This window comes from Crinia signifera, chromosome 3 (genome assembly GCF_055691185.1).
Source record: "Crinia signifera chromosome 3, ASM5569118v1, whole genome shotgun sequence".
NCBI lineage: Eukaryota > Metazoa > Chordata > Amphibia > Anura > Myobatrachidae > Crinia > Crinia signifera.
Window position 1 is genome coordinate 300,804,076 of NC_139219.1, and position 14,084 is coordinate 300,818,159.

At 47.5% G+C, this 14,084-nt stretch overlaps 1 protein-coding gene across 1 annotated transcript in view; it reads left to right on the forward strand.

The window, feature by feature from the left end:
* The window catches only part of TAF1B (TATA-box binding protein associated factor, RNA polymerase I subunit B), a 78,481-nt gene that overhangs the window by 13,166 nt on the left and 51,231 nt on the right, over window positions 1–14,084 (forward strand). The window contains exons 4-8 of the mRNA XM_083178537.1: window positions 313–413; window positions 2,429–2,524; window positions 2,607–2,742; window positions 4,302–4,464; window positions 7,788–7,887. Of these exons, the coding sequence (XP_083034663.1) occupies window positions 313–413; window positions 2,429–2,524; window positions 2,607–2,742; window positions 4,302–4,464; window positions 7,788–7,887 (596 nt within the window). The remainder of the gene's footprint in view (window positions 1–312; window positions 414–2,428; window positions 2,525–2,606; window positions 2,743–4,301; window positions 4,465–7,787; window positions 7,888–14,084) is intronic.

Here is a 14,084-nt window from a genome sequence, read left to right on the forward strand (position 1 = left end):
GTGGCAAGGCATGCTGGAATGTGTAGTTTCGCAACAACTGGCGGGCCACAGTTTGGGCATGCCTGCTTTAGACCAGTGGTTCCTAAACTAAGTCCATAAGGAGCCTTGACGGTCCAGATTTTAAGCGTTGGGAATGAGTTTTTGACCCTGGCCTGTTTGGACTTCTAGGGACTGATTTGTAAGGGGCATCTGAATAACAGAGTTTGTCCATTTTATTGCCCCTGCCAGCACAACCCAGCATGCAGTTGGACAGGAGCTATTGAAATTCATTGGACATTTTTGATTTATTGTGTTCTATTTTCCTCTGTACAGAAACATTCAGCTGGGAGTGGTACGTTTGTGAAGGCTTCCAGCTAATACTGCTCCGGCAAGCTGAAGCCCTCCAAGCTTTGGGAGTGGACCCCCAAATTAAGGTAATTTCTAAATTAATTTTAATTATGAACAGTTGTCCAACTATGAAGTTTTAATTGTTACTTCTTCCTTCCTCTATGTCCTTAAATTCCTGCAATATAGCACTCCGCAATATATCTTGGCCAAAAAATGTCCTAGACAGAGGCTTTCGGTATTGCGAAGGGCATCACAGAGTGTATGATTGGTCATCCCCAGTTTTAGAAAGGATTACAATTGTGCCCTCAGACACTTACTTTTTGGGATGTGTGGTGCAAGACGGATTCTCTTGCACCGCTCCTATCCTCAATTTTTCTGCGTTTCCCTTAGTTTTGCATCTTAGTTTGCATATAGGGTGCAATTCAATTCTAGATGAAGAGTGGAATTGCTGTTGCCGCTGCCGCAGAGTGGCGACAGCACTGCATTTCTTACCCACCTGGTTGAATCCTAAATTTGCTTAAAAGTGCTCGCTACCCGATTGGCCTGCTGTAAAGTGCTGCCGCTGCAAGATTCAGGCTTGCTGAATTCATTGCCAGAACTTGGATTCCCCCATAGTATATTAGGTACCTGGGATTATTATTTTGTTGTCGAAAAAGTGTCTAATTCAGACTGGACCGCAAAGCCCTTTTTTACTCCAATGGACAAAACCATATGCACTGCAGGTGGGGCAGATGTAATATGTGCAGGGAGAGTTAGATTTGGGTGGGGTGTGTTCAAACTGAAATCTAAATTGCTGTGTAAAAATAAAGCAGACAGTATTTACCCTGCACAGAAACAAAATAACTCACCCAAATCTGCACATGGTTTTGCCCATTAGACAAAATAAAATTGCTTGTCTGAATTAGACCCAAAGTCGCAAATAAATCCATCGCGATTATGGTGCAGGTCACTGGTATCGAACCTGCCTCTTTCATTTTTACACAAACTGCACACTTGCTCCACTCTTTGCTTACAGCGTACTAGGTATTTAGGATTGGTGGCAAAGGAATTGGCATTCACAGATTAATTAGAACGATGCGTGGCGTGGGTCATATTGCACCTGTCCTTTGCTTTTTTTACCTCAGATTGTGCTACTTTATACTATGCTTTATTTTACACAAATTTGCGTCTTGGGGCAGGCTCTGTTAGCCCTGGTTAGTAACTGATAAGCCTGCAGGCTGCACTTGTGAGTGAGGCTTAAACAGATATCCAAGGTAAGGGCCCTTATAGCGGGTGACACTAATTTATTAACCCATACCTCTGAGTACTTCCTGGTATATCCTCTCTTCCCTTACCAATTTACCCCTCCTTGCCACACGCCCACCTACACCTAACATTATCTTTCATGGATGGATCACGGTTCCTCTGTTTTATCTCTAGACAGCAGATGTTGCCATAGATGTTTTTTTATTTGCTCTTTTACTTCCATTATAGCTTTGTGTTATTAGCGTCACTACTATTGGGTATTGTCCACTGTTAATCTAATCTTTCTAGTTCTCAAAATCTCGAGCCTGACCTATCACCATTGCTCAGTGCTTTGTGCCTACTAACATTTAGTGTATTTTATTCTTTAATAAATAAAGCAAAAAAAATAAAAAATTAACATAGCTAGTGCCCTACCCTACTAGGAATGGTTAGGATAGAACTAAGATTGGGATGGGAGTGGTCCAAAAATATGAAAGAGAGGGTCCTCGCAAACCATGTGATTGACATAAATCAAGCAGAGAGCATTTCTCAGGATGCTGTAGAATCCATTAAATGCAACGGTACCCAAACTGCGTGCTGCAGCGGCGCCTTGGATTGGTGGTCTAGAACCAATTCAAATTATTTATGGCCATCATAACAGGCAAAACCACTGCTTATGGCTGCCAATCATAAAATATGTTAATGGATCTTGTCCATCACCACATACTTGAACCTAAGAATTACATTTTTCTCTAAATTTCTTCGTACGAAACTTTTGGCCTAGAGGTGCCGTGAACCAAATAAATGATTCTCTTGAACACCTTGATTCAAAAAAGTGTGGGGACCAATGAGTTAGTGTGTTATTTCTGTACAACAGGATCACGTGATGTGTAATCTCTGGAGGCGGTACCTTCAGCGGTCTAAACAAGCTTACTGCGAAAGACCAACGTCCAAGAGCCTGCTAACGCAAAAGGTATGTGTAGCTGAATATCAGTTTTTTTTTTAATTGTAAACATGACCCCATCCGCTACTGACCCCTTCGGACTGTGTGACAGTTGTCAGGGAGCAGTTTGGCCTCTTCCGAACTGGACAGTGAGCAGGACTTTACCCAAGCTTCAGAAACTGAAGGAGAAACGATGTCTGATAACAACTGTGGTGTCTCTTCCTCCCAGCAATACACAACGGCATCAGGTACGTCTGTTGGTTTATATAGATTAATAGCCCTCCGGAGGTACTTGGACACTTTCATTAAAACTATTTCTAGTAGGATGTACTCTCTCAGGGCTCAATAATTTTTTTTTTAAATCTAGGATCGAGCATGAAAGTGTAGGAGCCAGACAAGCTAAAAAATAGGGATTGTGCGCGCCGAAGGCACGCGCCAAAAATGTACATTCCAATACCTATTACACATGTCACACACGCATTACATACTGTATTATACCACATGCCATAATGCCCAATTACACGTTATGCCACACACTGTAATGCCCATTACACATTATGACCGAAACAAAGATTTTTTTTGTAAATCCACTGGCGAGTTTAACACAGAAAAAATGAATGCATCACTTACACAGTAAATATAAGTCAATATTTCTCTATTGCAGTCTCTTAGATCTAAAAGAAACTCAAAACAAGAAGACCACAGTGCAGCAACGTCTGAATAAGAGATAGATTTATTGTTATTCAGTTCACTCACATTCCATTGGAATTAATGCGCATATCAATAGGTCTTTCTGTTCAATCCAATAGGATCTTCCCCATAAAGTTTCCCTAGGGACTCAATGAAAAATATATAGTGCAAAAATGTCTTTTAAAATATAAATTATTTATTTAATACACTCACATGTAGTAGATAACAACAAGCGAAAAACCCCTCAGGGTGATCAGATCCATGTACTGTGCCGTAGATCCGCAAACACCTCCCTCCAAACATTACATTACATTACACATTATGCCACACGCCGTAATACCCATTACACGTTATATCACATGCTGTAATACCCATTACACGTTATACCAAATATTTTAATGCCCATACCACTTACTGTAATGCCCAATACATATAATGCTCATTACATATAATACCACATGCCATAATGCCTATTACATATTATGCCACAAAAGTGCTGCTTACCTACATGCTTGATGCCAGGGGTTTCATGCTCCTATGTCAGGGGGTAGCATGCTCATTGCCACGGGGTTATACACATCCTCCCCCACTGTTACCATGCATGGTACCGGCAACAGCTGGGCAGAGCGGAGGACCGGCTGTATCAGATCAGGCCCGTGGCATGGCTATTTCAAAATGGAGGCGGCTTGCGAGCCAATCGGAGCTCACGGCCCGACAACCGATCAGGAGCTACCAATGCAGTTCCTGATTGGCTGCTCAACTACGAGCGCCAATTGGCTCGCGAGCCGCCTCGAGTTTTGAAACAGCAGTGCCGCGGACCTGCTCTGATGCAGCCGGAGCCTGGTGGGTTGTCCACCGCTCTGCCCGGCTGTTGCCAGTAATGCCAGCCACCACTTTGCCCGGCGTATCTGCTGCCTGGCAAATCTGGTCTTGTCCAGCCCTGTATTGTCAGTTATGAGGTGCCTACTTTACTACATCAGGAGGCATTGCAACAAAATATATTGTCACCATAGTGTCTTTAGTTACCTACAGGAACAGCAATGCCCTCTCCACACTATAAAGCATAGAAATCGCTGATATGAATAAATGGATTTCATAACCTATTCTTTATGCACAGATAGTAGCTGTTCCGCCCACTCTGGGTCTGTAGACGGAAGATACTACAGGCAAGAGAAGCAAAAGAATATTGTCTCGAAAATGACCATGCCAATGACTCTTGCGTTCTGCCATCTCTCATTACTATGGGTCAGAGCTTCAATCACACTCTCTGACTTGTTAAGGTGAGAATTAAATCTGATTTCATTAGGTCCTGCGTTCAGCTGATGGTAGCGACTGATCAAGCAACAGCTGCGGAGTAACGCAAACCCCTAACCCTCCCCCTAGAACCCTAACCACAGCCTAGCCATAACCTCCTCTCCCACAGCCTAGCCATAACCTCCTCTCCCACAGCCTAGCCATAACCTCCTCTCCCACAGCCTAGCCATAACCTCCTCTCCCACAGCCTAGCCATAACCTCCTCTCCCACAGCCTAGCCATAACCTCCTCTCCCACAGCCTAGCCATAACCTCCTCTCCCACAGCCTAGCCCTAACCTCCTCTCCCACAGCCTAGCCCTAACCTCCTCTCCCACAGCCTAGCCATAACCTCCTCTTCCACAGCCTAGCCCTAACCACCCCTCCCACAGCATAGCCATAACCACCCCTCCCACAGCATAGCCATAACCTCCTCTCCCGCAGCCTAGCCCTAACCTCCTCTCCCACAGCATAGCCATAACCTCCTCTCCCGCAGCCTTGCCCTAACCACCCCTCCCATAGCTTCACTATAAACGTTTCCCTGCCATCTACCCTATCCACCCCTCCCAAAGCATAGCCCTAAGCTCCCCAAGCAGCCTGTCGGCATTCTGAGAATGTCATCATTTCACATGTTGACATTATGCACCTGTTGAAATTTACAATGTCAACATTTCCACAATGTAACTTTCACTGGTGACATTATAGATCCCTTGCAGCATGCCCGAAATCTTTATCAGACCCTTGGTACGCATGCCTGAGGCTTTACAGAACGGCTTCTGCAAATTAAAGTAATTAGAGATGATTGAATGAATAACTTCTGTAATACTCTAAAGGTACTTATGTATTATCTGGGCACCCGATTTTTTCATTGCATGCCACTACTTAAGGCATGTGATGCGATGCGATTTTTCATTGTAAAGACCCGATTTTTAATTCTATAGTCACCCATGGGTGATTTCATGGGATGCGGTCATCTATTAGAATGAACTTAGGTCTACAGTCATTAGGTCGACCCCACTAGGTCGACTGGCAGGAAGGTCGACCTGACTTAAGGTCGACATGGGCCAAGGTCGACATGACTTAAGGTCGAATGACTTAAGGTCGAATTTGCATAAAGGTCGACATGAGGAAGGTCGACTGGTCATAAGGTCGACATGGGTTTTTCACTGTTTTTTGAGCCGACATGTGCCGACAGGCGGTATTTCATGCCCTACCATCCACTAGGGCGCGGTGGGAGAATAAAATAGTGTGCCGAGCTCAGCGAGGCACCGTGCCCGAAGCATCGCAAGCGTCCGATTCTCATTGCCAACTGTGTCCATGTCGACTGTGTCGACATTCGGATCAAAAAACAGTGAAAACCCCATGTCGACCTTATGACCAGTCGACCTTCCTCATGTCGACCTTTATGCAAATTCGACCTTAAGTCATGTCGACCTTGGCCCCTGTCGACCTTAAGTCAGGTCGACCTTCCTGCCAGTCGACCTAGTGGGGTCGACCTAATGACTGTAGACCTAAGTTCATTCTGACAGATGTCCCGATTCCGATTTCATACCCCCACTATCCAACTACGCATGGAGTTGATTTTATATAGTGTGGTGAACGCAGCGAGCCACCGAGCCCGAAGCGTGGCGAGCGGACGCAGATTACTTTATATTTATTCTGCGTGCCCTCGCGGGGCTCGCTGCGCTCGCCACACTATATAAGATTAACTCCATGCGTAGTTGGATAGTGGGGGTATGAAATCACCCATGGGTGACTATAATTTGGGTACTTGTTTCCTAGCAGGGCGTCCACGAAGCAAATTGCTTAGTGGGCGATTCTGCGTAGGGAAATAGCATCGCATGAGCCATTTTTCATGTAATTTATTCCCTGCGGTGTTAGTTGTCATACAACTGCATAGATAATGGCATCGCACCCTATAAAATTGCATGCGATTTTGCGGGAGATGCGACGCGATCCCCCGGGGCCAACACAGCAGTGAATAAATTACATTAAAAAATCGTATCGCACGGCACTAAAATGGCCCATGCGATGCGATTTCACTACGCTAGCATACGTAGGAAATCTGGGCACCCTGCTAGGAAACAAGTACCCAAATTTGTTCTCAAGATAGGCAAAACCATGTTCACTGCAGGTGGGGCAGATGTAACATGTGCAGGGAGAGTTACATTTGGGTGTGTTAAAACTGTAATCTAAATTGCAGTGTAAAAATAATGCAGCCAGTATTTACCCTGCACAGAAACAAATAACTCGCACAAATCTAACTCTCTCTATACGTGTTACATCTGCCCCACCTGCGGTGCACATGGTTTTTCCCATTTGGAGAACAAATTTGTGCTGCGATCAGATCTGAATAAGGGCCAATGTATATAGAATTACTTCAAGAATGCATCATAGGGAATCTCATGCACGTGCAGTAGCAAATAAATCGCTCCACTCCAGGACCATCAGCCTTGCCAGTGAATAAGAATCCGGCCCGTACTCTCATCATATGTCAGAGACAGTGACTGTGGATATATATATATATATACGCATAAAGATAACACTACATTGAAACCTTGGATAATTCTCACCCCCGTGACGCGTGGGATCATGAAAAGTCAGTCCACTGCATCTGCTGGCAGATGTATAACACCTAGCGGAAGATCTGATGTCTCTATTTTGACCAAATATATCTAGCTGTTCTATTAATACATCCATTGTATTGTAATAGCCGGGGAATCCTCATCACCAGCCAAGGCGATTGGTGGTTATTGTTTTGCAGAATGAGAATCGTGGCTCAGTTCTCCAGCAGGTAGAATGGTGCGTGCTTTATAGACCAGAAGTGGATTTCTCAGACCACCACAACACTCAGACTATGGGGGGCATTCAATCCCGGGTCACGACGATCCGTCCCAACAGCCGTGACCCTGGCCCGTTTTCGTTTTGCTCTACAGCATATCCTCAGGTGGAATTCAATGTCCCGCTTGGCGATTGGTGAAAAGGGGGCGTGTCCGTGTAAACGGCCATGGATTGTCGCGACAATTCACGGCCTTTAGCGATAACATGGGCCCGACAGCATTTAAAGACAGGCCGGATCTGTCGAACTGCCTCTTCTATGCTGCCAGACAAGATAGCATTGAATAGGCGCCCGCCGCTATTTCCCCCGTCGGAAATAGCGGTGGGATTGACTACCCCCCTATATCTAACCTAATGAGTATTGTGCAGCTGTGTTACAAAGCAATACATTGCAGTCTCTGTTCAACAGGCCTTAACTTAATGTTGTACATCTGTGCAATCTCATATTATGATATTTTGCTGTTTGTTCCATAGACTAGTTTTCTACCGTCACATACCTTACTTCAATCCCGAACAGTACTTACCTGAGAAAACCAATATCAGTGGATTAGACGTTACGATCTTTGAAGTTAAGGTATGACTTTCATCTCTTTCCTATAGTACTGTCTGCCTCTGGCCTGTCACCCAAGAACCGTGCGATGCATGAGTCCACCTACCGAAGATTCCAAACCCCACCCAATTACTGCCATGTTGGCAATTTAACCCATGACCGTCTTGATGAAGATTAAATTGAGTTAGCAATTGAGGTGAAAAAAAAACCCAATGCTAACAGTATGGCATGGCTAAATAGTCACCATTTGTCACGTGTAGAGCAAAGAGCAAACACACTAAAACAGTTATCGATATGAAACACAATATGGGGCAATAGTAGTAGACGGGAAGCAGTAAGTTGATGAAGGTAGTCGAAAGGTAGTTTGCTGGAGTTAGCAAGTTGATGAAGGTAGAGGAACGGTAGTGGGTGGGACTTAGCAAGGTAGTGTAAGAAAAGGAGAAAGCTGATAAAGGTAGTGGGCGGGACTTAACAAGGTAGTGGATGGAAAGGAGCAAGCTAATGAAGAAAGAGGAACAGTAGTGGGCAGGACTTAGCAAGGTAGTAGAAGGAAGGGAGCAAGCTATTGAAAGCAGAGGCACAGTAGTGGGCGGGACTTAGCAAGGTAGTGGATGGAAAGGAGCAAGCTGATGAAAGCAGAGGCACAGTAGTGGGCGGGACTTAGCAAGGTAATGGAAGGAAAGGAGCAATCTGATAAAGGCAGAGGAAAAGTAGTTGGTTGGGACTTAGCAAGGTACTGAAGATAGTGGAAAAGTAGTTTGGACCCGGGAGAGGAATTAAAACTACATAAAAAAATTGACTTCAGTAAAGACTTTCATATTTATTCACTCACTGACAAGTATCAATTTAATGAAAAATGTGGATACCGGGTCTAATTCAGACCGGATTGCATGACAAATTTGTTTTCAAAATGTGCAAAACCATGCTGCACCGCAGGTGGGGCAGATGTAACGTGCAGAGAGATCTAAATTTGGGGGGGGGGGGGGGGGGGGGGGTGACTTTGTTTCTGTGCAGGATAAATACTGGCTGCATTATTCTTACACTGCAATTTAGATTTCTGTTTGAACACACCCCACCCAAATCTAACTCACTCTGCACTTGTTACATCTGCCCCACCTGCAGTGCAGCAGGGTTTTGTCCATTTGCTAAAATCCACTCTGCATGAGAGTTGTGTTTCCTTGTGTCGTTTTCTTGTGGTTATGCAATGTATGTTCTATTTTACGGTGCGTGGAAAGGGATGTGGATTACGTTGAAAAGTTAATAGTACATTACGTAGAGGATAAACTGAGTTATGTCCACAAATAAAACAAACTTCTAGCCATGGAGGCATTACTGTTTAATCCAGCCTCGTAGTATATTCACCTGTGGTTTGAAATATATTTTCATAAATGAGCACGGATGGTGTAATGGTTAGCATTACTGCCTCACAGCGCTGAGGTCATGGGTTCGATCCCCACCATGGCTCTAACTGTGCGGAGTTTGTATATTCTCCCCGTGCTTGCGTGGGTTTACTCCGGGTACTCCGGTTTCCTCCCACAATCCAAAAATATACAGATAGGTTAATTGGCTTCCAACAAAATTAACCCTTGAATGTCTGTGTGTGCATGTACATGTGGTAGGGAATATAGATTGTAAGCTCCACTGGGGCAGGGACTGATGTGAATGTTCAAATATTCTCTGTAAAGCGCTGCGTAATATGTGTGCGCTATATAAGAAACTGTTAATAAATAATAATAAATAAATCATAATTATACTTCTGAAACTATTTTTCATCCATGTCATGCCGTGATAGAACGTAGCGCCTTTGTTGTCGCAGCATGGTTGGGGTACCACTGATTTAATCAGCCCTATTCTTGTACATTTTATTTTTGCATTCGTAAACATGCCAGTGTGCTTTTCTAGGTGTACGGCAGGTCATATCTAAAAGACAGCCCTACCTTCCTTCTTTCCCAGGGAAACCGAGGGCAGATCGTTCCACTGCTTATACAGACAGCACCAGGCCATTAGATTTTTATCCTTGTTAAATATTTACACCTGTATAAACAGCAGAATGCCTGAGAACACATGCCAAGATGTTTGAAATGATACGCCAGGCTATGCGGACGCCTTACATAGTCCCGAGCCACTGTCCTTTTCTCAGTTACTAAATGCCTGTATCCTATGACTAGACTCCACAAGTCACATGACATGCGTCGTTCTTCATATATGCCGCCCCCCCCTCGCTCTGGCTAATGTAGGTAATCGGGGATCTGTCAGCACTGGGAACACTGACGCTGTTTACTGCCCATTATCTGGCCTCTAAATCTGCTTTCCTCATGATCTAATCTATTTGTCTTTAAACACAACCTGTGCAAGCACAGCATGGTCTGGTACATAGTAAATGTAGAAGTCCATTGTTCAAATAAGTCTTCAACGGACTCTGTTGTTTTATCGTCTAGAATTTGCCGTAGAATTAATAAGAGGGTATTAAAATGGTCACGTTGTGCCAACATAAAATCACGGCCTTTGAAATCAGTGCCCGTCTTTGGATGCTATGCGTTTAGGGTTTATTCATGAACCATTGCAACTTTTGGGAACAGCAATTCTCTTTGTGGTTTTCAGCAATTGGACACAGTGATAAAACTGGGTGATAAAAGACATAGTGGTAGGGAGGCCCTGCTTGCAGTCTTAGGGCCCCCATACTTTAGGCCAACTCGGACCTAATCTACTGACAACTCCCGGTGGGGGGGGGCTGCAAGCGAAGAGCCAGGCAGGGGACGCAGAGGCAGTTTACTCACTGACTGTCCATTCAATTCTGTGTGCGCCCGCTGCTGTCCTTCTTCCACCACGCTACAGGGTCTCTGGTACCCATCGCTGCGTCCACCGCCCGGACCACTGCCTCCCCTGCCCAGCGCCCAGGTCAGTGAGTCCACCGCCTCTCCTGCCCGGCTCCTTGCATCAGCCCGCTCAGCTCCCTGCTTCCCATACGCCGCGTCCCCTGCCCGCCTCCAGGCTGCACATAAGATTTACCAAATCCAACCTCCCGACCCGATGCACATAGGACCGCACATCGGGTCGGGTCTGCACATACGATTTGGCCCGATCCACGGGTGAAATCGGGCCCAAATCGCACAGTGTATGGGGGCCTTTACAATCTATAGGGAAATAGACTTTGATAAGGATAGGTTTTCTCTGTTGTATAATGTTCCACCAGATTGCAAAGGTTCTTGGTGGGCTGTATGATATGGTCACCCAGCAATGTTGGCCTGGGGTCAGGAGGATGGGAAAGTGAAGAACGGAAAAATATGTGCGGATATGTGTAGACTGTACAGTAGGGATGTTATTGGGTAGGAGAGTTTATGAAGACTACTGCAATATTCAATGCGGGAGATGATGAGTGCATGGATTAGTGTATTTGCAGTGTCTTGTGTAAGGTGTGGGTGTATTTTGGATATGAATTTTAGATGCATGTAACATGATTTTGAGACAGATTAAATGTGGGGAACAAAACACAGTTCAGAGTCAAGGATGACACCTTGGCAGTGATTACTTAATTTTGTTTTGGAAATGTTAAGTTTTGAGGTGGCGAGATGACATCCAGGATGAAACATCTGAAAGGCATCCAGAGACACGGAGCAATGCAGACGGAGAGGGGAGCCTGGGGAGGATAGGTAGATGGAGAGGGGAGCCTGGGGAGGATAGGTAGATGGAGAGGGGAGCCTGGGGAGGATAGGTAGATGGAGAGGGGAGCCTGGGGAGGATAGGTAGATGGAGAGGGGAGCCTGGGGAGGATAGGTAGATGGAGAGGGGAGCCTGGGGAGGATAGGTAGACGGAGAGGGGAGCCTGGGTAGGATAGGTAGACGGAGAGGGGAGCCTGGGTAGGATAGGTAGACGGAGAGGGGAGCCTGGGGAGGATAGGTAGACGGAGAGGGGAGCCTGGGTAGGATAGGTAGACGGAGAGGGGAGCCTGGGGAGGATAGGTAGACGGAGAGGGGAGCCTGGGGAGGATAGGTAGACGGAGAGGGGAGCCTGGGGAGGATAGGTAGACGGAGAGGGGAACCAGGGGAGGATAGGTAGACGGAGAGGGGAGCCTGGGGAGGATAGGTAGACGGAGAGGGGAGCCTGGGGAGGATAGGTAGACGGAGAGGGGAACCAGGGGAGGATAGGTAGATGGAGAGGGGAGCCTGGGGAGGATAGGTAGACGGAGACGGGAGCCTGGGGAGGATAGGTAGATGAGAGGGGAGCCTGGGGAGGATAGGTAGACGGAGAGGGGAGCCTGGGGAGGATAGGTAGACGGAGAGGGGAGCCAGGGGAGGATAGGTAGACGGAGAGGGGAGCCTGGGGAGGATAGGTAGACGGAGAGGGGAGCCTGGGGAGGATAGGTAGACGGAGAGGGGAGCCTGGGGAGGATAGGTAGACGGAGAGGGGAGCCTGGGGAGGATAGGTAGACGGAGAGGGGAACCAGGGGAGGATAGGTAGACGGAGAGGGGAGCCTGGGGAGGATAGGTAGACGGAGAGGGGAGCCTGGGGAGGATAGGTAGACGGAGAGGGGAACCAGGGGAGGATAGGTAGATGGAGAGGGGAGCCTGGGGAGGATAGGTAGACGGAGACGGGAGCCTGGGGAGGATAGGTAGATGAGAGGGGAGCCTGGGGAGGATAGGTAGACGGAGAGGGGAGCCTGGGGAGGATAGGTAGACGGAGAGGGGAGCCAGGGGAGGATAGGTAGACGGAGAGGGGAGCCTGGGGAGGATAGGTAGACGGAGAGGGGAACCTGGGGAGGATAGGTAGACGGAGAGGGGAGCCTGGGGAGGATAGGTAGACGGAGAGGGGAGCCTGGGGAGGATAGGTAGACGGAGAGGGGAGCCTGGGGAGGATAGGTAGACAGAGACGGGAGCCTGGGGAGGATAGGTAGATGAGAGGGGAGCCTGGGGAGGATAGGTAGACGGAGAGGGGAGCCTGGGGAGGATAGGTAGACGGAGAGGGGAGCCAGGGGAGGATAGGTAGACGGAGAGGGGAGCCTGGGGAGGATAGGTAGACGGAGAGGGGAACCAGGGGAGGATAGGTAGATGGAGAGGGGAGCCTGGGGAGGATAGGTAGACAGAGACGGGAGCCTGGGGAGGATAGGTAGATGAGAGGGGAGCCTGGGGAGGATAGGTAGACGGAGAGGGGAGCCTGGGGAGGATAGGTAGACGGAGAGGGGAGCCTGGGGAGGATAGGTAGACGGAGAGGGGAGCCTGGGGAGGATAGGTAGACGGAGAGGGGAACCAGGGGAGGATAGGTAGATGGAGAGGGGAGCCTGGGGAGGATAGGTAGATGGAGAGGGGAGCCTGGGGAGGATAGGTAGACGGAGAGGGGAACCAGGGGAGGATAGGTAGACGGAGAGGGGAGCCTTGGGAGGATAGGTAGACGGAGAGGGGAGCCTGGGGAGGATAGGTAGATTGAGCATCTGTGTACAGATGATAACAAAATGCAAAGGTGCTGATTTGTTTGCCAAGAAATGTGCTATAGATTGAGAAAAGCAGAGGACCTAAAGGTGCCCATACACTAGTGCGATTTGGGCACTTTTCAGCCCATTCCAACGCATTGGGTCGAGAAATCGACTCCGTTCCGATGTGCGGCCCCGTATGCATTGGGGATGGAGATCGCAAGGGCTGCATATAGACTTGTCAGATCCGTCAGTTTTGGCTGGGATCACATATGATGCATCTTATGTAAAAGCACTGCATACAGTGTATCATAAGCGATCCAGCTGCCAGGCAGCTCATGGGATGTCCTATAAGTGTATGGGGGCCTTAAGACTGAACCCTGTGGTACTCTAACTAATAGTGATAGCGAAGAGGAGGTGGATTCAGAGACACTGAAAGAGTCATTGTTAGGATGAGGAAAGGGCTTGTCCTGAAGACCTAGGGATTGCAGTGCTTGTATGAGAAGAGAGTGGTCAACAGTGTCAAAGGCAGACGAAAGATCTAGAATGGCCATTAGACTCAGCAGTGACCAGATCATTCACTACTTTAGTCAGTGCTGTCTCTGAGGCGGATGGAGTCAAAAGCCCGCCGGTCGAAATACCGACGCCGGAATCCCGACCGCCGCAATGCTGGCAATTTCTTCCTCTATGGGTGTCCACAACACCCATAGAGGCAGAATAAAATAGTGTGCCAAGCATGGCGAGCGCAGCGAGCCCTCAAGGGGCGGCGATCCACGGCCCCCTCTTGTCGGTATTTCGACCGCCGGGATTTCATAC